The sequence below is a fragment of the Meriones unguiculatus genome, chromosome 2 (assembly GCF_030254825.1).
Source record: "Meriones unguiculatus strain TT.TT164.6M chromosome 2, Bangor_MerUng_6.1, whole genome shotgun sequence".
Taxonomy (NCBI): Eukaryota; Metazoa; Chordata; class Mammalia; order Rodentia; family Muridae; genus Meriones; species Meriones unguiculatus.
In genome coordinates, this window is record NC_083350.1 from 84,551,024 (window position 1) to 84,578,622 (window position 27,599).

Here is a 27,599-nt window from a genome sequence, read left to right on the forward strand (position 1 = left end):
CCTAATGCTAAAGGAAGTAGACACATACCTCCATTTAACCCACAAACAATCTCCAGTGGACAACCGCCTACAAATGAAAACTGAGTTTTCTCTAAGGGAGCCTCACTGGGGAAACCAGCCACTCTTAAGGGTGAGCTGCATGCCCAGCAGTAGACGGCCGGCAGAAAACTAACTCAAGGGCATCTCTGGGGACTCCTAGTCTCACAATGTTGTGTCAGGGCTTTTCTTTTCTTTTTTAATTTTATCATTTATTTTATTTATACTTTTCTTCTTTATTTTTTTTAACTCTGTATGTCCTTTATTGTATATATTGTGGATTTTGGTTTGGAGATTTGATGGGATTCCTGAGTGTGAGACGAAGTGGGTTTCTGATTCTTGCACCTTCTCTTGGACTCTCTCCTTCTATTGTCCAATTCTGACATGACAGACTTTTTTCTGTATTATTTTATTTTATTATTATCCCCTAGAAACTTGTTTATTTTCTAATGAGAGACAAGAAGGGGGAGGAGTAAAAGATATCATCTACCATGACCAAGTAGGCTTCATCCCAGGCATGCAAGGGTGGTTCAATATATGGAAATCCATCAATGTAATCCACCATATAAACAAACTGAAGGAGAAAACCTACATGATAATCTCCTTAGATGCCAAAAAAGCATTTGACAAAATCCAACACCCATTCATGTTTAAAGTCTTGGAGAGATCAGATTCAAGGAACATACCTAAACATAGGAAAAGGCAATATACAGCAAACCTATAGCCAACATCAAACTCAATGGAGAGAAACTCAAACCAATCCCACTGAAATCAAGGACAAGGCATGGCTGCCCACTCTCTCCATATCTCTTCAACATAGTACTTAGTACTTGAAGTTCTAGCTAGAGCAATAAGACAACTAAAGGAGATCAAAGGATACAAATTGGAACAGAAGAGGTCAAAGTGTCACTATTTGCAGATGATATGATAGTATACATGAGCAATCCCAAAAATTCAACCAGAGAACGCCTTCAGCTGATAAACACCTTCAGCAAAGTGGCTGGACACAAAATTAACTAAAAAAAAAATCAGAAGCCCTCCTGTATACCCAAGACAAAAAGGCTGAGAAAGAAATTAGGGAAACGACATCCTTCACAATAGCCACTAATAACATAAAAGTACCTTGGAGTGACTCTAACCAAGCAAGTAAAAGACCTGTTTGAGAAAAACTTCAAGTCTCTGAAGAAAGAAATTGAAGAAGATATCAGAAGATGGAAAGATCTCCCATGCTCATGGATCGGTTGGGTTAACATAGTGAAAATGGCCATCCTGCCAAAAGCAATCTACAGATTCAATGCAATTCCCATCAAATTACAAACATAATTCTTTATAGATCTTGAGAGGAAAAATTATCAACTTCATATGGAGAAACAAAAAAACTCAGAATTTCCAAAATGATCCTGTACAACAATAGATCACCTGGAGGCATCTCCATCCCTGATCTCAAGCTGTACTACAGAGCAATAGTAATAAAAACAGCATGGTATTGACATAGAAATAGAATAGTGGATCAATGGAACCTAATAGAAGACCCAAAATTAAACCCACATACCTATGGATACTTAATTTTTGACAAAGAAGCCAAAACCATTCAGTGGAAAAAAGACAGTATCTTCAACAAATGGTGTTGGTCCAACTGGATGTCTACATGCAGAAAAATGAAAATAGATCCATATTTATCACCCTGCACAAAACTAAAGTCCAAGTGAATCAAAGATATCAACATAAAACCAGATATACTAAATCAGTTAGAAGAAAAAGTGGGTAAGACATTGAAACTCATTGGCACAGGAGACAACTGCCTGAACAGAACACCAACAGCACAGGCTCTAAGAGCAACAATTGATAAATGGGACCTTATGAAGCTGAAAAGCTTCTGTAAAGCAAAGGACATAGTCATCAAAACAAAACGACAGCCTACAACTGGGAAAGGATCTTCACCAACCCTACATCTGACAGAGGGCTGATATCCAGAATATATAAAGAACTAAAGAAGTTAAAAAGCAACAAATGAAGCAATCCGATTAAAAAATGGGGTACAGAGCTAAACAGAGAATTCTCAATAGAGGAATACAGAATGGCAGAGAAACACTTAAAGAAATGCTCAGTGTCCTTAGCCATCAGAGAGATGCAAATCAAAATGACCCTGAGATTTCACCTGACACCCACCAGAATGGCTAAGATCAAAAACTCAAGTGACAACACCTTCTGGAGAGGTTGTGGAGAAAGGGGAACCCTCCTCCATTGCTGGTGGGAATGTAAACTTGTACAACCACTTTGGAAATCAATCTGGTGCTTTCTCAGACAATTAGGAATAGTGCTTCCTCAAGATCCAGCTATACCACTCCTAGTCATATATCCAAAAGAAGTTCAAGTACATAACAAGGACATTTGCTCAACCATGTTTGTAGCAGCTTTATTTGTAATAGCCAGAACCTGGAAACAACCCAGATGTCCCTCAGTTGAGGAATGGATACAGAAATTGTGGTACTTTTACACAATGGAATACTACTCAGCAATTAAAAAGAGAAAATCATGAAATTGGCAGGCAAATGGTGGGACCTAGAGATGATCATCCTGAGTGAGGTATCCCAAAAGCGGAAAGATACACATGGTATATACTCACTTATATAGACCTATAAGATAGGATAAATATACTGAAATCTATCCACCTAAAGAAGATAAACAAGAAAGAGGACCCAGGGTACGATGATCAATCCTCACTTAGAAAGACAAATGGGATGGACATTGGATGTAGGAGCAAACAAGTAACAGGACAAGAGCCTACTGCAGAGGGCCTCTGGAAGACTCTACCTAGCAGTGTATCAAAACAGATATTAAGACTCATAACCAAACCTCCGGCAGAGTGAAGGGAACAACAACAAAAAAAAAGGTGGGGGGTAGTTAATACGACCTGGAGAGTACAGGAGCTCCACAAGGACCAAATATATCTGGGCACGGGGTCTTTTATGAGACTGTTTCTAAAAACAAGGACCACATATGGATGCAACCTAGAGTCCCCGCTCAGATGTAGCCCTTGGTAGCTCAGTATCCAAGTGGGTACCCTAATAAGGGGAACAGGGACTGTCTCTGACATGAACTTGATGGTGGGCTCTTTGACACCCCTCCCCCCCAGGGAGGAGCAGCCCTGCTAGGCCACAGAGGAGGACTTTGCAGCCAGTTCTGAAGACACCTGATAAACCAGTGTCGGTCTCAGACTATGACCCATGATAGCCTGAAACTCACAATGTAGCTCATATTGGCCTTTAACTCATGGCAATCTTGCCTTAGCTTCCCAAGCGCTGAGCTTATAGGCATGAGCCATCATGCCCAGTTTTAGAAATGTAAGTAAGTCTTGGGCAAAGATTTTCTTCACAAATGGGACAACCAACAACTGATCATAATTACGTATTTTTGTCAGCATTTTTCAATGCCTTGTCATAGGAAACTTTTGCTTCCCTAAAAGTAAATATTTTTTTCTAATGATGTCTATGTTTGTGTTGAGGGTATGTGTGCATGTAGTGCAGTGTGCATCCCAGAGGAGTGTGCCGAATCTCCGAATCTGGATTACAGGTGTTTGTGAGCCACCTGGAGAAGGTGCTGGAACTCAGACTTGAGTCTTAACTGCTCAGCCATCTCTTCAGCCACAATATTTTGCTTTAATATCATAATGTAATACAGGTTTAACTGTGTGTTTTGTGTTTATATTTTAGTGGAATATGCATAAATTTCTAACATCTTGAATAGGGTACATTCTTATTCCCCATGATATTAGCTGTTCCTCATCAGATGAGGAGGCCCCTGGCTCTGGTCTAGGATCCACTGAAACAAGACTTGCTTTTCACCTCCTAACTCCTGACTTCCAGTTTTGATGGACATAAAAGGATCCTTCCCACCATATAAGTCAGCAATATAATTAACTGAAGGAATGTGTATTTAATATGTAACACCATTGGGCATAGAAGGGAAGAAGGAGGTTGCATTCCATGAATGGAAAATTTATTTCTTCAATTACAGAAATAACAAGTAACTGTAATGTGGGTAACTATGGTGCAGGCATTATTTCTGTCAGCCTCTTTATACCACACTAAATCATGAAGTCCTCACAACAGCCTGACTAATAAATGAAGAAATTAAAGTTTAGATTTGTTATCAAAATTGGAGGTTCTAAGTGGTTAAAGGTAAGACTGAACTCTGGGTCAACCTGCAAAGGTGAGAAAGGTCTCTGTTCCGTGGTATTCCCACAAGCGGTTTACAAATATGTCAATTCCTCACTGGCCTTTGCTGATTGGATCATTATTCAGCAGAAGCAGCTGACTTAGGATGCCTGCTAAGTAATAAACCTGGAATGGTAAATATGATTCCCTGTGCATACTAACTCCAGGTAACTGGTTTCTCAAGTCACCTCTTGAAACAGACAGAAACCTGTACCTGTCAACTATTTACATAATTAGAAAATGAGTAACAATCAGTCCTGGGCAAAAGCATTCATCCAATGAAACTGCATTCTACTTGGGCATGGAGTTATAATTCTGAAATCAGGAAAACACTGGGTAAGAGAATACCTCAGCTTAGTAAGATATTTTCATAGAATAGAAAATATATGGAAGGCTGCCCCTGCAAAACACCACAACGTAGGCAACTGAGAAAACAGGTATGTATAGAATTCTGCAACAGAAGTCTGAGGTAAAAAATGCCAGTAGGGGTGTGCATCTCTAACATCTTTAAAGAAACACTTCCTTGCATTTTCTAGCTTCAGGTGCTCTGCCAGCACCTTGGTGTTCCTTGGCTTGTGGCTATATAATTGCACTTTCTGTCCCATCTCCACATGGTACTCTCTGTCTCTTTGTCTTCCATGGCCATCTCCTGAAAATGACATCAGTCACTTTAGAGTAGAGCCCCACCTCCCAGGATGTCCTCCACTTAGCTGACTGTGCCTACAGAGCTGTTATTCAGGAATGGGGTCCTATTTTGAGGTAGAAGATGCCATGACTTGAAAATGTCAGTTTTCCAATGGGAACACAGTTAAATTTCTAACAGCTTCTGGATGACAAATGTCTGGCTCTGGAAACTTCATGGGGAACATGGATGAGCTGTGGCACAGTTGCTAAGCCACCACATCTTGAGTTTGGCATGTTGCATCGGGGGGACTTCCAATCACATGGTTTACTGGGCTGAACGGAGTCCTCTCCACACATGCTTTTTATGTAATTTATTACGACACAATGCAGACAAGCTTGAGAGAAACAAAGGTCACTTCCAGGCTGTAGGTGAAGAAAGAACTGAAAACTGGAATGCTGAGTTGGAAATAGGCCCAGCAGATAGATACCAGGCTCCGTACTCTCAAGTAGGGGCAGAAGAAGTGCCCATGCGTGAGCTGGGAAGCTGTAACTGAAATGCCCGCATAAAACCATGATGGATGCACTCTTCTTGTAGGTGAACTAGAAAAAATGCCTCCCCCCATCAGTTCATGCTGGATGTTACAACTACGGACAATCACGGGTTTCTAGTAAGGTCTCCCATGTCCAAGCCTTCACCACATAGACATGCTTTACCAACCTCACCTAAGAAGGGACCTTACCTGACATGGAGAACTTGAGATAAGTGACTGGGAAAGCTGCCTAGGACGACTGCAGCCAGCTAAGGTTCAGGGGTCACTGCTTTGCAGGAGTGTCACCACTCACACAGAAACACTGCCATCCTGCCACAAAGCTGGGCTGTGATCCGGAATCAGTGCTCCCAGACAGAATAAAAGCTTCTCCGCACGGCTACCTGGATTCACAGCAGGAAGCCCTTCCTGTGTGGCTCTACAGAAACCATCACCACACAGGTTATGCCTACAGTCCAAAGTCTCCCTGGCACAGAGGACCTCAAACTGTACCAACAACTCCCCCACCCCCAAAAAATCCAAACAGAAGATGATAACAACACTCTGCTGCTAAGCACACAGACTCTGCTGCCCAGAAAAGTCTAAAATGTACCCTGTGCTCTCACTGAGCCTGTTTCCAGGGAGCACAGCCTGGTGATGGAACTCCAGCCACAGCTGCACTGGCCTTTACCTCAGGATGTTGGCCGTGGCTTTCCTTTCTTGAGGAAGAAGGTCTGGGTCTCGTAGAACTTCTTCTAGCAAGTTCAGAACATTCATTTTGAGTTCATTATTGAGTTCAAAATCCTATAAAATAAAATGAACCTTTTCAGATCTTCAGTTCAGGGTTAGCTCTGTGTCCTGTGACACTATTGATGGTTTCCCCGAAAGCCAGGTACGAAACTGAAATGCACAGTCTCAGAGCTCCTTGCTGCATGCTCCTCGTGGCCCTGACTTGAACAGGGAGATGAGAGCAGGTAGCCAAGCTGAGCTGAATACTGTTGCTTGTGGGACACTAGCTAGGCCTCGTCTCCAGCAGCCGTTACAAAAGCACCCAGCTTCTTCCCTCAACTCCCCTCGCCCCTCCAAACATCCTGCCTCAACACATACAGGATTGCACTGCCTGCTTGTTCAATTCCCTAGAAGGAACTGTATTTCCTCAACCCTGACACTGTGCCCCTCCCCAGGTGGAGTATCATTTATCTCTCAGATCTTGGAGTTGATAACACTCTCCTTGAAGCCCTTAACTGACACAGTGGTTGAGTGCTTTCTCTTGTGCTCCATGGAGTGCATAATTCACTATTATCACAATTTAGTGTAGCATATTTTAAAGACCAATGCAGTTGCCTGGTTTTCTAGTGGACAATGAGTAACATCAGAAAAAAGCACATAGCAGTAACTTAAAACGAAATTGTTGTATGAATAAAATGTGTTATTTGGGTGGTCATGTGAATGAATATGCTAAGGCTATTGATGTCAATGAACTTATATGTAGTATAACAAGTATGCTAAAGGATAAAACGAAATGATTTTCAGAAACTGGTGTGGCTGTGCCAGAGACAAGAGAAACGCTGACGAGACAGATAATGAGCAGAGTTAGCTAGACTGGAGCATAGTACCGAAAAATGAGAGATAAGAATTTGTGAGACATTCCTAGAAATGGATGGAAGGGTGGTTGCGTGGGTAAATGAAGATGGGTGGGGATACAAAGAGGTGAGTATGGGTAGGTGGATACATGGATGGATGGGTGGGTGGGTGGATGGGAGGGTGGGTGGGTGGGTAGATGGATGGAAGGGTTGTTGAGTGGGTAAATGAATGAATGGATGGGTAGATGGATGGATGGATGGGTAGGTGGGTGGCTGGGTGGGTAGATGGATGGATGGGTGGATGGGTGGGTGGGAGGGTGGATGGGTGGGTAGGGGGGTAGACAGATGAATAAATGGATGGATGGGTGGGTGGATGGATGGGTGGGTGGATGGATGGATAAAAGGATGGAAGTGTGGTTGAGTGGGTTAATAAATGGATGGATGGTGGATGGGTGGGTGGGTGGATGTATGGATGATTGGATAAGTAGATATATTATAATAGAGGAATGCATGCATAAGCGAGTAGGAGATTAAACTGTCCTTTCTAGAACAACTGTAACTTGGAAGTTGGAGGAATAAGTGAATCAGGAAAAAAATCAGCATTTTCAACCAAATCAGTCCTAACTGACTCAGGCAAGGATCACCAACGATGCTGAAGTGGTGGAGCACATGGGCTGCTGAAAAGCACTGAGTTTCACAGGAAACCCCCTAACCATCCTTGTTACTAAGGAAGAACTTGGTGATGTCACTCATGTCTCCAGCCATAGCAACGTCAAAACTGTGTGCATGCCAAATTTTCATCTAACTGTGAAGAGGCCTTGACCTATATCCTGTAAAATGTAAATGCCATAAAAGACAAAACAACAAAACAATGAATGTTTTCACTAGAAAGAAAACCAACTCAGCAGCAGCCTGGGACCTGGGCTACAGCCGTCTGTGGAGCACTGTACCAGGGGTAAACTGTCCAAGAGTTGATCGTTTTTCCGTTGGCGTGTTCTCGGTTTGTAAAGGGTGGGGAGGAGGTAAGGGAGACGAGTGTAAACACTCTGATTCCAGGTGTGTGTCACTATGCTGTTTTAGTAAGCTTTCCATTGATTTGAAATTTTTCATGGTAAAATATCATGGGACAAACAGAATAAAGATGTGAATCTGTGGCTCTTGCGCTCTTGTGACGAGGATTCAGATGCATCATCCCCCACCAGAAGCTGGGACTGTCAGAATGAACAGGGCTGCCAGAGCTGCAGAGGAAGGCCTTGCTCTCAGAGACTGCTAGTCTGTCTGTGCAAGCAGGCGCGATTGTTATACACATAAATTGTTATAATATTACAGAATATTCTATTATAATAGCCACATTATTATATTGTTCACTTATTATCCATTACTATAATTACATTCTAACATTAAAGAAAATTATTTTTGAGGAATTAACCTTCTGGATCATTTTAAATCATAGATGTTGGGAGATCAACATTGTTAATAGCGATGAGTTAGATAAAGAGTTAGATAAAGACAGTATCTCTCCTATCAATATTAAATAATGTTTCCATAAAATGTCACCTATTTATGGCCCAACATCTCCCTGTTATGCGGGTTTCTCTGGAACTCTGTGTGTGGATACGCTGGTATATCCTGCTGCTGTTTCGGCTTCATTCCATGCCCACCCCCATCTCAAGGCAGAAGTATTGTATTTTTAAACAGTTAATGACCTCGCCTCTATGCACTGCCAAAGGAGCTCACAACCCTCAGGAGTCTATTTCCTTAATGAATATTTGCTATATATTAGTGAGTCTTCATGTAGCTGTGTTCAGACTCTAATGATGCAAATAATCTGATTACCATAAACAGCACGATTAGTGTGAAGGACACCAGCCTTGTCTCAGCCTTGCTGAGAGAGCTAATTAGTGATGAGCTACCACCCTGGAGCAGCTGCTGGGCTCCACCTGGGCTGCACGGGTGCTCTGAGGCCCTCAGACAGCCCGTGTGGAAGGTCTCCTAGACTCATGCCTCCTACGGTGCGAGAATAAGTGATAGGACGGAAAGCTGGCCCTCTGCAAGAGAGCAAGTACTCTTAACCACTGGGTAATCTCTCCAGCTCCAAGATTCTGTTTGTGACAAACTCCACAGCAACTGAGCTCGAGGATCAAAACTTTGCACTACTTTTGTTTTCCTTTTAAACCTTTGATGTTACCCACAGGATACTGTGTTATTCACAAATGAACATAAAAATACACGATTGGTCTTTTTAAAAGTATAGAATACTCTTTCCAGTTAAAACTAAATCTAAATCAGAACGGGAAGGCATTTCCCCCTGTTTAAATCCAGAGACCGGATATTTATAAGCCTGGCATTGCATCACAGAACGTTAATTTTGGCTGCGTGTCCCAGGCGCAGGGGAGCTATTTGTCCACAAGATGGCGCTGCTGGGCCGCTGCATCTTGGGAAGCGGAAGCCCTGGTTCAGTCCTGGAGTCTAGAAATAGCAGGGGAGCTGCGTCTGACACTCAGGAAGTCTAGGCTATTGTGGCAGTAATTGTTTCCGCGTGACCCCCCATCCCCCTCTGCACCAAACGAATGAATCACAGGCGTAAGCACAGAGAATCGTTAAGTTTAAAAAAATAAAATTAAATTAAAAAGTGAAGACCCCAGGAAATAGGAGGTGTTTCAATCTGTCTCTTAATATTTTGACCACTGTTGAGCGAGTTAATGCACAGGTGCCAGGAAAGGCAAGGCACAAGTCCGGGTGGATGGGCAGGTAGAGGAAACACTGGCAAGAGACAGCTAGAGCAGAGGCCTCAGCATGTGGGGCTGGGTGCTGCAGAGAGGGCTACCTGAGGTTCTGCTGAGGCTTGGAGCAGCAGTGGAGGCTGGAGTCTAAGAACCAGCGGAGAGATGACTGCTGGAGGGAGCAGGTGACAGGCCTCTAGGGAGCAGTGTGACGCGCACTGGCCCCTTACCCTCGGAGATTATCAATGATGGTGCTGTGACCCTAAGAGACGAGCCAACGAGATGAGGCTAACAGTGGCTGACTGGGACTGGGGGAGAGCTTGCTCCATGCTAGGTCCTGGTTAGGCTTCATGTTACATATTACATGTTTATTCCCATTTCAAGTGCGGAAAGTCTAGATTCGCAGAGTCTAAAACTCGCATCCGAAGTTCAATGGGCCACAAGCAGACCTGATCTGGACTCCCTTAGTGCTACCCAAGGCCAAATTTCACACCACACAGACCTTCAGAAGAATCAGCTGTGCACCCTCCACCAGCCTGACAGGCCTGGGAGAGCAGGCTGTAGTGGACACTAGCTGAGTCTGTGGCTTTTCCTCACTTGAACCCAGGGATCTTCAGGTGTTCCAGCCTGAACAAAGCAGTTTGCTTTAACAAGATTTAACCACACAAAAGTACTCTGTAAAATCGGCCTGGTCACACAAGGTTGTAATCCCAGCTGCCCTGGAGCTGAGGAGGAGGACTGGAAATTCAGGGTCAGCCTTAGCTACTGAGTGAGCCTAGAATGTTCAAGCCCCAGTGCAGGAGAAAGGAGAGAAAATGAAAGCTGTGAATCAATAAACCAGGCTCTCCAGCACTGCAGAACTAAGCCATGTTGATAGCTTGAGTGTCCTGAAACCCACACTCATTCTTTCCAGAGGGCAGGGTAAGAATTAAGTACATGCCACATGTGACCAAGACAAGTCCAGGGCATTGGGGGAATCCAAACCGGCAAACACGATTAGCAGAGAAGGAGAAAGATGACAGCGATTTTCTCTGTATCAGCACAGTGTATTCTAAGCGGCCAGAAATTTTAGAAGTGGGGACCATGCATAGCAGAGCAGGTCTGCACAAATAAGCCTAAACCATGAACAAAGGTCCATAGGCAGGTGCTTAGGATCTGGTGAGTCTGCTGGGATTCAGCCCTGGACAAGGGCTGGGCTCAGTGCCTCCTTAACATACCAAATCAGGCCTGGCCTCCAGGTGCTCCTAGCATCCCTCAATCCCTAACTGAACTTTCCAGCCCAGAGACTGACCTTCTTCTCTACCAGAGGCTCTTCACTATAGAATCCAGGTAGTTTCTCTCTCTCTCTCTCTCTCTCTCTCTCTATCTCCTCTCTCCTCTCTCCTTTCTGCTTCCTGTGCATAGCAACTTCCTTGGCCTCATTCTTTGGGACCAGTGAACCTGCCTGAGAGCTGTCCCCAATAAACCTGCCTTTATACTTTAGTTTGCCTTAAACTGGCTCATTTCATCAACAGGTAATATCTATCAGGTCCTAAATGTAGAGACTGGGGCTCAGGTTGACATTCAAGAAAACAGAAAGTATTCTTTGGCTTTCTGGTGTCCTGAAGAATTTCCATCATATTGTAGACATGTTAGATTTGGGTTATTTTGTGAATAGGGCAATAGGAAAAGATGCTATGTGGTCTCCTCAGGATACAAGCTTGGGATGATCCTCTGCAGTCTTTACTGAGATGAAGGAAAAGTAACACATCTTTAAGACAACCATGCTGTTTACCCTGTGTCCTCCTCAGAGCCTGTGGGCTGTGAACATGGCCCAACACAGCATCACACACTCACTTAAAACGCCACGAGTGGTTGCTGTTGACATGGACTATAGATCTTGAGCATGAACTCTGCAGATGGCAGTATCATCTCACAATGCTGATGTCAAGCATCATGTGTCAAAAGGTAGGCATGCTTGGTAGAACTTGGTAGACACAACTAACCCTCAGCCTGCCAATCACAGTACCTCGTCCCTGGCTGGCCCACACATAATTCCTGACTGAATGAGCACGAGTCGACTTGAGGACAGGTGGTGAACTGCCTCAATCTTAAACTGATGATCTGGGAAACAAGTTTAGCAGATGTGCAGTGGGAGGCACTAGAAGAAGGCAGAGTACAAATGCAGCATATATTTAAAAAATGCTGGTTGGAGACCACGGTAGTAGCAATACCGATTCACCAAAAAGGAAAATGTCACCAAGGGAAGCATTACTTCAGCCATTTTCTCATGAATGACCGAGTTTAAAAGACTTATGGAAAGTTACCCTCTCGTTCTCAACAGCTGAATGTGCTAGAATTTAGAAATATTTCTCCATAACTCTGAAATCAGATAGTTCCCAAGATTATCTCTTTATGCCTAAAAAAACATCAGCCTGGTTAAAAACATGTATGGGGAGAGGGGTTCCGGGGGAAAAGTGAGCAATGTACATGGATGAGGCAATAACAAAGACAGGATGGAGGAAGTCTAGAAGGGCCTGTTTTAATTGAAATATGTACAGCTTTTACTTGAACAATGCTGCACTGCAGTGGTCTTTGAGCTTCCAATACAAACCTCAGAAAAGCACCAGGGGAGGACGTGGCCTGTCCGTGTAAAAAGGCAAAGACTTGGAACAACTCACTTCTTCCCCACACGGGAGACTAATAGGAACGTGTCACATGAAGCACTGTTGATGTTTAGTCCAAGGAAGGCCTTGATGCAGAGAGGCTAGGAGCGCAAGTGGATGAACACAGAGACAAGGGCAGCAGGGGCTGAGCCAGGGGCTGAGAAAGCTAGGGATGTATGAGCATGAGGTTGGCTCCTGGTGTCATCAGGATGTTCTGCGGTGGTGAGAGCCCTGGTCCAAGCCTGGCCCTGAAATAAGGACGCTGACATCACAGTGCATGTCTGGCCATCATTCCCATGGTGAGGATGTGGCTGTACCCCCACAGTCTCCAGTGATGCTTCCAAGGTCCAAGAGCAATTACGAGAGTAGGGAGATGCCAGTGAGGAACAGGAGGCTTAACTCCATGGCACCTTATGAGAAAATAATCGCAAGAATCTATAAGCGTTGTCAGATTCAATGTGATAATTCTTATTGACTTCTTAGTTAATGAGATCCATTGTCAAAACGTGAAGAATTTTTAGCAGGTCTATGGGGAACTAACTTCTAGGATTTTACTAGTAGTTGTAGCCACTAAAGAGAAGAGGAAATGTGGCCCTCCAGATACACTGGCATTTTAACTGTTTATTCAGCATCATGCCAGCTAATAAGGCCTATTATAAATGCCTCACGAATACTAAGAAAAGCCTGGAGAGCTAAAGGAGACTTTAAAGGACAAATGCAGAGATGGAAGATAGGAAAAGGGAAATGTGGCAAATAGTTAACAAACTAGGATTCAAACAAACAAACAAAAAACAAAAACAAAAAGACATGATTACCTGTTTGTCTAGACCAGAGAAAGAAAAAAAAAAAAAAAACAAAGAGAAAAAAATAAAATAAAAAAAAACAAACAGCTAAAACCAAACCCAAACAAACAAAATACACAACAAATTAAGGAGAATCCCCAGGACTCATACACAAAAAAGTCAACACAGACTTCTCAGATCAGAGTTTCACTTAATATTTCGAGTCTGTCAAGTAATTCAGTTGTGCATAAGAGTCCCATGTAGTTCATTCACCCTCCTCACAAGCAAGAAAGCTTTTCAGTTTCAAGAGGTCCCATTTATTAATTATTGAGCTTAGAGCCCGTGCTGTCGGTGTTCTGTTCAGGACATTGTCTCCTGTGTTAATGAGTTCAAGGCTCTTCCCACTTTCTCGTCTATGAAATTTAGCGTATGGTTTCATGCTGAGGTCTCTGATCCACTTGGATGTCAGTTTTGTGCAGGATGGTAGATATGGATCTATTCTCATTTTTCTGCACGTAGACATCCAGATAGACCAGCACCATTTGTTGAAGATGCTGCCTTTTTTCAATTGTATGGCTTTAGCTTCTTAAAAAAAAAAATCAAGTGTCTGTAGGTATTTGGGTTTATTTCTGGGTCTTTGAATCAATTGTATTGATCAACCAGTCTGTTTCTATGCCAATACCATGCAGTTTTTATTACTATTTCTATGTAATATAGGGAAGTTAGGGATGGAGATACCTCCAGAAGTTATTTTATTGTACAGGATTGTTTAAGCTATTCTGGGTTTCTTGTTTTTCTATATGAAGTTGAGAATTGTTCTTTCAAGGTATGTAAAGAATTGTGTTGATATTTTGCATCAAATTGTAATTTGATAATTGCATCAAATCTGTAGATTTTTGTTGTTGTTAATTGTTTTTCCCACGATGGCCATTTTTACTATGTTAATCCTACTGATCCATGAGCATGGGCAATCTTTCCATCTTCTGATATCCTCTTTAATTTCCTTCCTCAGACACTTGAAATTCTTGTCATACAGGTCTTTCACTTGTTTGGTTAGAGTTATGCCAAGATATTTTGTATTATTTGTGGCTATTATGAAGGGTGTTGCTTCCCTAATATCTTTCTCAGCCCATTTGTCTTTTGCACATAGGGAGGCTACTGATTTTTTTTCTAGTTAATTTTGTATCTAGCCACTTTGCTGAAGGTGTTTGTCAGCTATAGCAGTTCTCTGGTAGAATTTGGGGGGTTATTTATGTATACCATCATATCATATGCAGCTAAAGGTTCTTTGACTTCTTCCTTTCCGATCTGTATCCCCTTGATTTCCTTTAGTTGTCTTATTGCTCTAGATAGGACTTCAAGACTATGTTGAAGAGAAATAGAGAGAGTGGGCAGCCTTGTTTGTCCATGATTTTAGTGGGACTGCTTGAAGTTTCCTCCAAGCAAGATCTCTAGTGGAGGGAGGGGTACACCAGCCCACCCACAAAACCTTTGACCCAAAATTTATAAGATGTGCAGGGATAAAGATTGAGGGAATGGTCAACCAATGACTGGCCCAACCTGAGACACACACCCCCCCATGGGAGAGAGCCAACCCTGACACTATTAATGACACTCTGCTATGCTTGCAGACAGGAACCTAGCCTAACTGTCCTCTGAGGGGACAGCAATGGATCAAAATAGATGTTGAGACTCACAGCCAAATAGGAGGAGCTAGGGAGTCTTGTAGAAGGGAGGAAGGATAGAAGGACCTGGAGGGGACAAGAACTCCACAAGAAGAGCAACAGAGTCAACTAACCTGGGCCTATGGGGGATCACAGAGACAGAAGCACCAACCAAAGAGCATGCACGGACTGGATCTAGGCCACCAACAGATACATATGTAGCTGACGGGCAGCTTGGTCTTCATGTAGGTCTCCCAGCAAGTAGTGTGGGGGCTGTCTCTGACATGGACTCTGTTGTCTGCTTTTGTACTACTCTCTCCTAGTTGGGCTGCCTTTCTGGCCTCAGTGGAAGAGGATGCGTTTAGTCCTAATGTGATTTGATAGGCCTGAGTGGTTGGGACTGGGTGAGATGGGGTGAGGCACTCCCCTTTTCTGAGAAGAAGGGGAGGGGTACAGGGGGAAGAGGGAGGACGATTGGGATGTAAAGCAGATAAATAAATAAATAAGTAAGTTCAATTTTTGAAAAGTGAGAAAGCAGGCATACTCATGCTTGAACACACCCCTGCTCAGATGGCTGGAGTTCTTCCCTCTGAATCCTTAGGCAAGATCTCTAAGAGCTAAGAGGAAATGTGATGGCCCTGACACATACCCCAACAGCTGAGAGGGGTCAAATGAGAGCCATGCCAGGATCAAGTGCTGTAAGAACTGAGGCTGGAATCCACTTATGGGTCTAGAGACCAGAGGAGCCAGAGTTGCTGGCCTATTTCAGTTAAGCAGGGTGCTCTTTTCTGTTGGCTTGTGCAGTGGGAAACATGAGTTTGTGACTAAACACTGCTTTAGGGTCTCTTAGTGGCCAGATCTGGTAGACACCCCGGAGTAGGGAGCACTAGTGTGAAACAGTGAGGCAGCGTCAGAAAGTGCAGGGTCCACCGGCCTCCAGTTCAGTGAGGAGGCTGTGTGTACGACGGAAGCAGTAGGCAATGGATCTGCTCTCAAAAAAAAAAATTAGTTTACTATCAGAACCTCAGACTGAGACTAAATTGTATCCCTTGATCCAAGTATCCCCATCAACTTGCGCTTGCTGGGGAGAGCCTCAGGAACTTTGAGGCATGTCAACCCCCTTTGAGCAGTGGGGCATCCTCCAAGCCATCTATTAAGGTGGAACCTCTTAAGGCCTTAAGATGAGGGAAGGCTGGCCCCTTTCTGTGGACAGCTCTAGCTGGCACCAGAATCTGACACTGAGAGGTGCTACAGCAGTCCTCAGGACATAGTGTTCTGCCCCATGCTTATCTGTAGCAGACATGAAACTTATGTGTTGGAAAGACAGAAAACAGACTCAGGCATGAAAGAACTGTTTCTAGGGTAACATTTAGAAACAAAGTAAAAAAGCATTGCCAGTGTCAACCTGGTACTCTGTATCAGAAGTGGGGTTTCCTATTTTATACCTTGAGCTTGCAGTTACCCAAGAATTGATTAGAAAGATAGAAAGGCTGTTTGGTCAGGGTCTGGGAGCACAGACTTCACAGCCAGGAGGCACAGGTACTGCCTGTTGCTTTCCATGTAATCAAGGAAAAACACTGATTCCCAGCCCATGTCCCCTTCTGAAAAGCTGGGGTAATGACTATATCTGCCTTCCCTCCCTCAGAAGGGAAAGCAGGAGTCAGGAACTTAACCCCTGAGAGCTGCTCAGAACACTGACTGGAACAGAGAAGAATAGAAGATTTGGAGACAAAAATAATAATAAAACCTTCATAAAAGACCTTGCTCCCTGTACCGTAACTAAAACCATGACAAATCTCAGGCTGGCAATGGCAGCCAGTGCTTCCTCTGTTGTTCAGGGTGCTAGCATGCTGTTCCCCTGGAACTCACAGCACCTGGTGATGGTGAGGATTTGGTGGGGAGGTTGTAAATTCCTGGGCATCTTTAGGAGACTCAGAACAGGAAGCACTCTTACAGGGCAGAGAGGCGGGAAGCATAGAGAGGCATCCTTATCCTGTAGAGTGCTCAGTGGTTAGTACCCCACCTGGAGGCTGCTTAACAAGTGGAAAAGCAGAGCCACTGCTTGGAGGTAGGCTAGGCCTGTGGATGGAAAAGTACTGGAAGCAGATGGACAGAATCAGGATTGGTATAGATGGGTTGGGTGGAGGTAGGGAGAGGGCTGGGAGAGGGCAGAGCTGGCAGTTGGCCAAGAGCTGTCTGTCAGTAGAAGTGACAGCAGCTGCCTGTTCAGTAGCGAGTTGTTTCTTACAAATTACAAACACTGTGCTGTGCTTTGTCCTGGCTCAACCTCCCGTTCAGATCTAGAACAAAGGATACAGCTGAGCTCTCACAGCTCTAGAAGGACACTGCGTTCTGGGGTTTGCAAACTGATGCCAAGAAAAAAAATTAAAAATAGGCTCCTACAACTGTCAAGATAAATAACAGCTGAGAGGAAGTGCATGCGCTTGCATCTCGGGCCCAGACATCCTTGAGCTTCCTAGTGGTGACCGACCGAAGCAGCTCCCATTTCCCTGATCTCCACACAGGCACATCCCTCTTTGTAGTGGCAGGACACAGAGAGGCTCCCTGGCCCTCTCCTTCCCGGGAGGAGGAGCTGCCACCTTCTCCTGTGATTCCGGTGCAACACAGGAGGTACGTAAAGGTTTCCTCCCCACAAGGAGGTGCCCTCCTCCTCCGCTTCCTCCCTTGGCCGTGAAAGAGACTGCACATGTGGGGACTGCAAGAACTCAGGTCCGAGTGCTGAGTCCAGGTTCCTGAGGGCTCTCCACTTTATACCTGCAGTGATTTCATTTTAATTAAGTGGCTGCAGAGACTCGGGGAAAAAGCAGAGTCTGGTGTTCTATTCAAGGGGAGCCTTGGCTCTTCTGGCTGGAAGGCTAGTGATTAGCCTGCCTCTGTGGGCATGCTGTGCTGGGAATGTCCACCCCTCTCACCTGACCAGGTAATGTCTGGCCATTTTCTTCTCCCCTACATCCCGGGCTTCCAACATTCCACTTCACCCAGTCACCCGGTGGGATCATATAACCCCTCCAGGCAGTCTGCTTGGGCAGAGGGCCAGGCCAAACCAGATCCTGCAAGTCTACTTGCTCACGCTCTAGAGAGGGACCCTTGTGTGTGCATTCAGAGTCCCCCACTTTGCCCAGAAGACACCTTTTACCTCCCGGGCACATGGTGTGGCTCTGTGTCTTCCGTAGGGAGGCAGGAGCAGCGCTGCTCCTTCTCAGGGTAGCCTGACCCTGGCCCTCCCCCGCTCTCTGACACCTATCTGACTTCCCACAGGTGAGTGAACACCACTGTGGCTGGGTTGCCCAAGAGCTCTCTCTTGTTCTTCCGAGGAGGCCTGGCAACTCCCCTTAAGGCTGTTCAGTCTTTAGCTTCCCAGTCCCCAGCCCCTCCTGAGGCTTTGGTCCCATGCCTGAAAGTCTGAGGCAATCACAAGGACCAGAGGGAAGAGCCCGTGGCATGGGAGTTACACTGAGCACAATGGGGAAAGCAGCCACCTTTCCCGTGGCTGGAAACTTCTTGAGGTCCGAGACCACATGGAACTTCGTCACTCTCACATGCACCACAGGGGCAGCTCTTAGCAGTGGATAAATACAGACAACAGAAAAAGCAGTAGTGACGCTCAGTGCATACATTCTTTGGGGAAGGAGGCTGTCTTTATTTAACTAGGTTGTTTGTCTGATCACATGCTTTTAAAGGTTCCCCTGACTGAGGAGGAGGAAATCTGAATGGTTTCTTCTCTGCCACTGGCCACTCAGACAATCTCGAGTTGGAGGGAGAACACTGCAACCCAGAGTCACAGCTGCAGCGTCGTTTCTGAACATTACTCCATACCTGTGAAGTTTTTCAAGGGAATGGACGGAGTCTCTTCAGAATGACTGATCAATAGCCCAGACACAAGACAAACAAAACACTAGAGAATGACCCTGAAATGTATCAAGTCTGTGAAAACCACACCAGTAAGCGACAGGCCTGAGTCGATTCTCCAGCCAGGCAGTCCCTCAGGAGATAACAGTGACCGCAGGCGCTAAGAGCAGCACAGGTCTCCAGCTGTAGAGACCTGGGGATTGACTAATGATACACAGGCTTTGCAGTGTTCACAGGCATGCACCTATGCTTGTGTGCTTCATGAAAACCCTTCCTTTCCACAGCAATGTCAATACACATTGTAGCGCAGAGCTCAGCTGGTGGGCGCATCGCAGACACAGCCTGTGTTGTGGCTGCCTTTGGAAACTAAAAGAAAGGCAGAAATGACCCCGTGCAGAAACTGAGCATGACAGCATTAACATGTAAAGTCAGTTCAGCTGAACAAGCAGGTGTCTGCCATGTACCCAGTTCCAAGGAAGCAGAGACACACAGTTCCAAGGAAGCAGAGACACACAGTGCCTGAGGCAAGCATGTTTGCAGGGTGTGACTCCGGGCTACCTGCAGAGAGACAGCTCTTAGCAGGAGGAGTCTGAATCACAAATGTCCGTGCTGTACCTTATGCTTAACCCAAAATGGTCTTTAAACTTTGTCACATCTTTGATCTGAGCCACTCAGGGCTCTGATCTTTTTCTCCAACTCTCCTTATGCACTACTAGCCAACATCAGGTCCAGGAAGGCTTGACATACAGTTAGAAAAGGATCATGCACACTCCAAACCAACAATGTAAAGGGGGGCCTGGTTTTCTTTTGCAAAAGCAGAATGATTTCTGCAAACTTTTTGAACAGAATACTATGAAATTCATTCACCTTAAACACAGAGGACTAGGCACCAAAGCATGAAAGTATAGCAGGTAAGCCACTTTGTGAAATGGGCTAAGAAAGCCCTCTCCGATCAGATAGAATTTTATTTTTGGCCTCTCTGGGGCACTGTAATGTTTGCCTCTGGGGGCAGTGGGTGCCACTGAAAGAGTCAGACGAACGTTGTAACCTGTTTCTTTTAATTGCCTTATAACTTACATTTGCACGGTTTAGGCCCATGTTAATTAAAGCCTCTTAGTGCTTCTCCAGAGAGCCGAGGAATGTAAAAGTTCCTGACGTTGGCCATCTGCGAGGGCAGAGGTAAGGAAGAGAACAAGCAGAGATCTCTACTAGGTGGAGAGGTCTCTACTAGGAGGCACCAGCTGGCGCCTGTGAGATAAACCTTGTTTGGAAACTGAGCCAAATGGCCCCAATCCTTCTCCTGAATAGCTCCTGACCTTTGACCAAAGCCTGTAGCCTCCACTCCTCAGAACAGACACAGGATGAGTTAATCATTCTCCTACCTTTAACTGCGGCTATATCTCATATGGCAAGAAATTCCAAACTGACTTGAAGATCAGATATTTATGACAGGGCTGACCAGACCTAAGGGTGCCCAGAACCAACCAATTATTTTAAAAGTTAAATACCTCATCCAATCATGAATTGCCAAGACTGCAACCTCTGAAAATTCCCACGCCTTGTCCTTTAAAAACCCAAGGCCTTTGTCTCCCAGTGCCACTCCTTGCTGACCAGCAGGGGTGACCCCATTGTGCAATGGTCAAAATAAACCTCTTGTGATTTTGCATCGATGATTAGTCTCCTGGGTTCTCTTCACACCTTATTAAAATTAGGTGGGCCTAATTTTATAGGCTCACGCTGGGCCTAACACCACCAAAGATGCAGGCCTCTGCAGCACAGTTCCACTTTTAGAGAGGACCTTAGGAAAGGTAACTCCAGATGCCCCAGGGCAGTTGTGGACCTTGGCTGTAATATAGGAGGTGGCACTACCTCTAAGATGAGGGAAGAGAGGAGCTGGGGTCACCAATCCACCTCAGATTATCTGCGGATGTGAAACAGCAACGTTGACAGTGCAAGTGGCCGTTTTTCTTTGTATGTTGTGCTCATGTCTTCCCTTCCTGGCTTCTAAATCCCAACCACAGTGTGGTCGGGGACAGTTTCCATGGGTAATGACTTTAAAAGGTAACATCAAATCATGGAAGATACTGGCTGGAACTTGGAAATTACCTGTGCATGCTTGGAGACCCAGTGGCGGAGGACATTCAGGACGCGGTTGGTGGCTGTTCTTCGTATGATAAACTCCTTGTCGCATGTTCTCTCAGTCTTGTTAAACCCTTTGGAGGAAAAGACACACACGTTGCAGTTAGGGCCAGTCCCCAGGGATTAGAAAAGGTCATTTATTTTAGGATTCCTGTTAATGAAACCCACAAAATGCTGCCTCTTGGCAGGGAGGGAAGGTGGTTTCAGATCCGTGGATTCTGCTTACTTATTATACTCACCCAGCCAGCCCACCGTGGTGACGGCTACAATTACATGAATAATGCACACATATTTATTAAAGGCCACTGAGGAAAGCTAGAGGTCAGCTAATGACACTTCCGCTTGTGCCTCTATGACACAAAGCCAGGAGGGAACGTTAACAGGAGTAGCACCGGTGCGGATTGTGCCTTTGCCACATGATCACGTAATCCACACTATTTGAAGGTGCATGTGGGCTTGCAGGTGAGACAATCTGTACTGCTCGTATAGCTCGTGGGAATGATTCTCGACAAACCAATGAAGACGTCACTTCAGTGAGGTGTCAGTTTCCACGTCACACAGATGGACGCAATCTTTCTGTTAGCATCAGTGGTATCCATGTGATTTGTTTTTTACCCGGGTCCTCCTAAGTGTGTGTTTGATAAAGCTCCATAGAGGCTTGCGGCCCTGTCCGCACACCGTCACAACTGTGGCTCTGGGTTGCTGTCAGGGACAGATATTTCTTGCTGCTCTGAGCCAGCCACTGTTCCAGGAGCTTCCAGCATGGCCTGCCATGTAACCCTGACACCAAGCACAGTCACAGTTGCTGCTGAGCACGTGGCCAAGCTCCAAGTGTAGTTCCCTAAGTAATGTGGCTTCTTGAACAAGCAGAGCCGCTGCATAGGGGAGATGCTCCCTCCACTGCGGACAAGTAAGGGAGGGAGAGGTATTACAAACTGGCAAATGTCCCGAGGCTAAAAGTGTCTTTGAGCTTTGATCTCTTGAGAAAACTCTTATTCCTATCTCACTGCCTGAATCCAGAGTTTTAGCCTTGTGTTTCTCTCAAAAATCTGTACAGCAACTCTTTTAAAAATGCATTCTTATTAAAGTTATTTGAAATTTTCATTCACTGTATTTTGATTATATTCGTCTTCCATTCCTCCCCCTAACTGTCTAAATCTACCCACCTTCTGCTTTCCATTTTTCCTCCCTCTTCCTTCCTTCCCCTTCCTTCCCTCCCTCTCTGTCTTTCCCTCCCTCCCTCCCTCTCCTCCCTCTCTATACTCCTGGGTATGGGATCACCCACTAAAGTGTGGATGACCTACCAGAACCCACACCATTAAAGAAGACTGACTCTCCCTCCCTCCTTCATCACTCCTAGAACACTGATGACTAAGTTTTTCAAGATCACACTTGGCCCAGTTTTGAGGGCAGAGACTTTACTGATTACAGTGAATAGGTGTCATTTGGTTAGAAAAATAACTTTTCAACAGCTTCTTGGATGGGAGGTCCTCTGAAAAGCCTATAAAATACTGCAGGAATCCTGGGGAAGAACTGGAAGGGGAAGGGAGGGCTCGTTAGGGGTTATGAAGAGGAATATGTTCAACATACAATATATACTTGTATGAAACAGTCCTGTAATTCAGTACCATGAGCAGCACACAGAAAAGTAAAAAGCAAACACAATGCACTCTTTCCCAACTCATTACACCCCTACGTGACAGCTGTATGGAACAGTGTTTTTGCCTTTGATTTGTTTCTTTAATAGTTCTAAAACTCCCTATTAAAGTCAGTTTAATGCCTGGTGACCAGAACCAAAAAAATGAAGTCAATGAGGGCCATCTGCACGTTTTCCTAGTGACAAGTCCTCTTCAGAGAGCTTGTGCATGTGTGTGTGTGTTCATGAGTACATGTGTGCACATGTATCCGTGTGCGTGAGTGAGTGTATGTGTGTGTGTATGTGAGTGTGAGCATTTGTATGGGGGTAAGAATGTGTGTGCATATGTGTACACGTACGTGTGTGCGTGCATGCGCGTGCGCGTTTGTGTGTGTGTGTGTGTGTGTGTGTGGTAGCATCTATCTCCGAGAGGGGTGAAATGAGATTGAAAGCATGCGACAGGACTGGAAAATCAGTATGTCTCTGTTTAAATAATCTGTGTTAATTTCCAGAACCCCGGGAGGCCAGGTCCATGCCATCCCCGAGACCAGCAGAGCATCTTTTCCTGCCATCTTTGTTCCCCCACAGTCATGCCCACTCTCTCTAAAGTTCCCCCAAAGTGTTCTTTCAAGACAACTATGAAGTGTTTCCATATTAAGGACACATTCTTCTCTCCTAAGAAACAGATCTAAAGCTCATATGTATGCTTCCTTCCCTCCAGCTTCACAGCCATAGCTTGAGCCCTTCAGGACAGAAACTACTAATCGTGGTCTGTGGTTTTTCCCGTGGTCACATCCTTTAACACCTAGCAGTCCTTGTTAGACTGCCCTCTCCCTTGTCTCCTGTCACCAGTGTAAGACTGAGCACTGCACGAGTACATTGTAGCTATAGTTCCTGAGCATGACAGCATCGCTCCTGCATGACGTAAACAAGGCTGTACATGACAGCTATCGTTCCTGTATGATGTAGGCTCTACACGACAGCTATAGCTCTTATATGCCACAACTGCAGCTCCTGTATACCACAGACATAGTTACTATATATGATAACTGTATCGCTCCTGTACACTCCGGGAACCTACTATTAAGGTTGAAGTCTGGCATTTCTGGATAGCCTCAGAGCTCTGTAGAGATGACAGAACTCCTTTTCTCAGTGGGGCTAAGGAGCATCACATAGCCCTCAGGGAAGATTACAGGCCTGACCCTCTCCTGATAAGACAGCTGTTCAGTGTCACCTGGGGATCCCTGGAAACACCCACCCTATGCCACTGAGATGTCTTGGTGTTTTGGCTTTCCACAGTGACCTGTAACTTTACCTGGAGATATCCCCACCCACAGTAAAATTAAGTACTGCTTTCTCCTCTTATGATAGGACTGTGTTGCTGTATGTAAACCAAGTGTCCTTAGCATCTCTAGCCACAGCAAATCAAACACAGTCACCCTCAAAACCCCTCCCACTACCCAAGCTTTATCGTTCCCCATTTCACACTAAATGAAGGGGGACCAGAATCATATATTTCGCCACACAGGCTGAGATTCATCACTTGTTCTGGGGAAGAAAGGGCTTCCCTCCTCCCTGAAGGCTTCTGCAAGCTCCTGGGCCCACTCCCCCCACCTCCAGCGGCTGCTACCACTCTGGCAGCCACCGTCCTGGCTGCTGTGAGCTTCTCATGCTCACTTGCATGTCAGCGTGAATCACTGCCGCCATCTTTCTAGCACTGCTCTGCCTGCCACAGTCCTGCCTGCAGCAGCAAGCTGCCGGCTGCTCCTGAAGCAGCCTTTCTGTCCACCCAGACAAAACCAGGCTCTCATCCCTGCCTCTCTCAATTTCAGAGCTCCGAGCAAGCCTCTGTTACAGGCTGTTCCACAGCAGCCATGCCTTGTCCGGGTGAGGCCAGGCCCTCATTGCTGCCTGACTGAGGCCTGACTGAGGCTTGGAGGCCTGCACATCCCGACATCATCTGGCCTGGTGCTGGCAGCCTAGTCTGAAAGAGCTTAACACTTCTTTGCAGAGACATCTCTTCTCCCCCTCCACACTCCCCAGTTTGACCAGAGATCTTCTGCCTGGAATCTCGGTTCAGGTTTCATCCATCGCTGCCTGGAAGCTGACAGTGATCTGACCTCTCAGCCTAGCAGCTTCCTGGCCTTCCAGTTCAGTGAAACTCAGAATGACAGCACAGTATAGCTATAGCTATACCTCAGCTAAAACTCCTATGTACCAGGGCTATAGTTCATATGCACACAGCCACAGCCCCATTCTTAGATCTCCCATCTTCTTCCCGACATTCTCAGTTACAATTCCGTCATTATCTCTAGGTAACCTGCTGTATTCCACAAACTGCATAGCACCAGGTAGCGCTCTCATGAGGTTTCTTTCTCTGTGTGAGATGCAGATAACCTTCCAAGGAGTTAAAGGTGGGAAATATGAAACTCCCAGCCCATGGAGATGAGCAAGGTGCCTGTCTCTTTCTGAATATCTTCCTAAATGACAGCCTGTCTTCTCACTCCTTCACTGCATGACCTTCAAAGTAATGTCCCTTCTCTGTGGAATATTTTGCTAAGCATGAAGAAGTAATATGTGTCATGTCACAATGTGACAAACTGAAGGACACAGGTCAGCACAGACAAGGAGCTGTGCACACACGCCATGAGAACATCAGCGTAGCAGTGAGTTTCTGACTGACACTCTTCAGCCACGGTGGCTGTGAGAGGGTGGGCCCTGGCTGTGGCTGGTACATATAGTAGTGTTAGCAGGCTGCTGTAGGCAAGGACTGAAAACCCACTTAAAAAAGGTAGCATGGGAAAGTGAATTATTAACTTACATATACAAACTAGTTCCTGGTTCAGATCCCAGTTAACTTACTCAAAGCACATTTCTGTCTACTTCTTTGCAACTCTTCTTTTCCATTCTGCTTTCATTTCCAGTTAGCAAAATGAAGAAGGCCCTGCTAGTCTTACAAGACCTGCTTCCAGCACACACAGGGAGACTGCTGAAGAGAGGGGCTGTTTGTGTGTTAGGAGTCCTCAAACATAGCCTTACACTTTGCTGACAGGCCACAGTGCCCGTCTTCTATGAGCTCAGAACTGGAATGCAGGCCTGCGAAAGGCAATGTGTCAACCAAGACAGAACTTCATAATGTGAAGGGGCAGTTTCTAGACGCTAAGAATACACTAATGAGATGGTAAACGAAAGGCAGAATGAGGTTTTCTCTCTCTCTTTTTTAAACCCTTGCTTAAATGTGTTCTTATCCTTTAGTTTTTAAATTCTTGCTTGGCTTACTCTCAGATTTGCTCCCCGCCCCCTTAGGTGCCATTAACTATAGCAATGTTGAAACACGGTCCAAGAATGTTAGAGAATTCTGAGTGCTTGTGAGAAAACTTCAAAAATACAAGAGTCTTGCTTGTGACCTCTGTTTCTTCAAAACAGAAAATCGGTTTTGGAATGTGCTTCCGCACCCTTCCTAGGTGTAGCAGATAGGAGTGAGTTACTTCAGATTGCTCGTCACAACTGTCCATTGTTACTTGTTTATATACCTCCACGGAAAACAAACATGTTTTGCCAGGGCCAGCTGGCCTGCTGCTTGGGGCTGGTCCTTGGGACTGCACACTCTACTCAGGTGAGTCCTCTTAACCTCAGGGCAGAACTTGTCCAAAGTTCTGCATAAAGTTGGCTGTCGCATGAGGCTTTAGTCCACCTCATTTATCATTCCATTCTCCCAGGCCCCACCACTCACTATGTGTTAAACATAGTAAGAACAAACTGAGGAAAAGAACCCCAGCAGATCTGTCATTACTTGTGATTTTAAAAATACACGGAGTATATAGAAATCAATATGCCATTTGCTTTCCTCTCTCAAAAAAATCAGTAACAAAATCTGTCAACTGAATTGTTTCTATGAATTTTCTTTTGAAAAATAAATATTTTAAGATTCCCAAAGGAGTCCTATACATTGAGTTTAGAATGGATTAAAAATCTTAAAGTATTCCATCTCTCACTTCTCATGAGCTCACAAACATTCCTCATTCTGTATGGATAAGGAAACCGAGGCTTTCAGAAGTCCCTGAGCCACCTAGGCTGACAGGCAATAGAGTGAGAACCGAGCTTTATGGCCAGTTTACCTGCTCTGTGATGCCAGTTCCTCCCACAGACACACACCAACCAGCTCAGGCCTGTTCACACGGAGCTACCCGTGGCTCGGCGGGGCCCTGTCATCCCCAGGCCGCCACTGTAGCTGCTGTGCTGGTGTAGAAACGTAACAAGAACACACACTAGTGTGGAGGGTGTGGACAGCTCTCCCGAGCAGAATGCAGCGGCCATTTGAGGGGACGATGAGAAGAGAGCTTACAATGTGAGCAAGTTCAAATGACTGCAAGAAAACGGTCTGGGCAAGAAAGCATAAGGCAACACAGGTTTGTGGGAAAAAATGGCAAGAACCATCTGAGAAGCTGAAGGTCAGAAACCTTTCTTTAAAATTAAAATTAAAGTAATTTTGTTAGAAATTTCTTAGGAATAAAATCAATACCACCCAGAGAGCCATTAAAATCCCAACAAAGGCTCTAAAAACAGTTAACATATACGATACTATAAAAAGAAGATTCTATCTTTCTTCATCATTTCATCTTTATGTTCCACTTTAGAACCAACTATGGGTGTTATAAAATAATTATAAAGCTATAAAGAAAGGAAGGGAGGAGATTTTCTGTACCATTTTTTAAAATTCATGTATGGCTACTAGCTGCCAATTGTAGAAAAATGTTCACATCCTTGGCATTAATTAATCTTTACCAACAATCCAAACTAATAATTAAACCTTTTCTACAAACTGTTCATATCCACCTAGAAATTGGTGTCCCCGGGAATGGGACAGAATGTGTGAGTGACAGCTTTTCTCAGGAGACAGGGGTTAAGTGTGTGTTATGGGTAGGGCCATCACTATAGAAAACACTTCGTTTCACAAAAAGGTAAAAATTGAATTTCTATGTGATTTAGCAATGCCATATCAAGATGTACAACCACCAGAAGTGGTAACAGGAACTCCAGTAGAACCTTTATGCTTGGTTAATTGAGGCCAAGAACAAAAACAAAAACATCAGCAAATCTCGACGGATGCATTCAAAAGAGTTTTCAGCTCTAAAATAAGTGAGGCTCTGATA

At 45.0% G+C, this 27,599-nt stretch overlaps 1 protein-coding gene across 6 annotated transcripts in view; it reads right to left on the reverse strand.

The window, feature by feature from the left end:
- Rasgrf2 (Ras protein specific guanine nucleotide releasing factor 2) overlaps nucleotides 1-27,599 on the reverse strand; it is a 206,818-nt gene that overhangs the window by 24,495 nt on the left and 154,724 nt on the right. For 5 of the 6 annotated variants that reach the window (XM_060377767.1, XM_060377766.1, XM_060377765.1 and 2 more), the window contains exons 18-19: nucleotides 20,778-20,884; nucleotides 6,096-6,208 (exon numbers count right to left, since the gene is read on the reverse strand). In XM_060377767.1, coding sequence (XP_060233750.1) covers nucleotides 6,096-6,208; nucleotides 20,778-20,884 — 220 coding nt within the window. The remainder of the gene's footprint in view (nucleotides 1-6,095; nucleotides 6,209-20,777; nucleotides 20,885-27,599) is intronic. The other variant, XM_060377770.1, reaches the window with a different exon arrangement.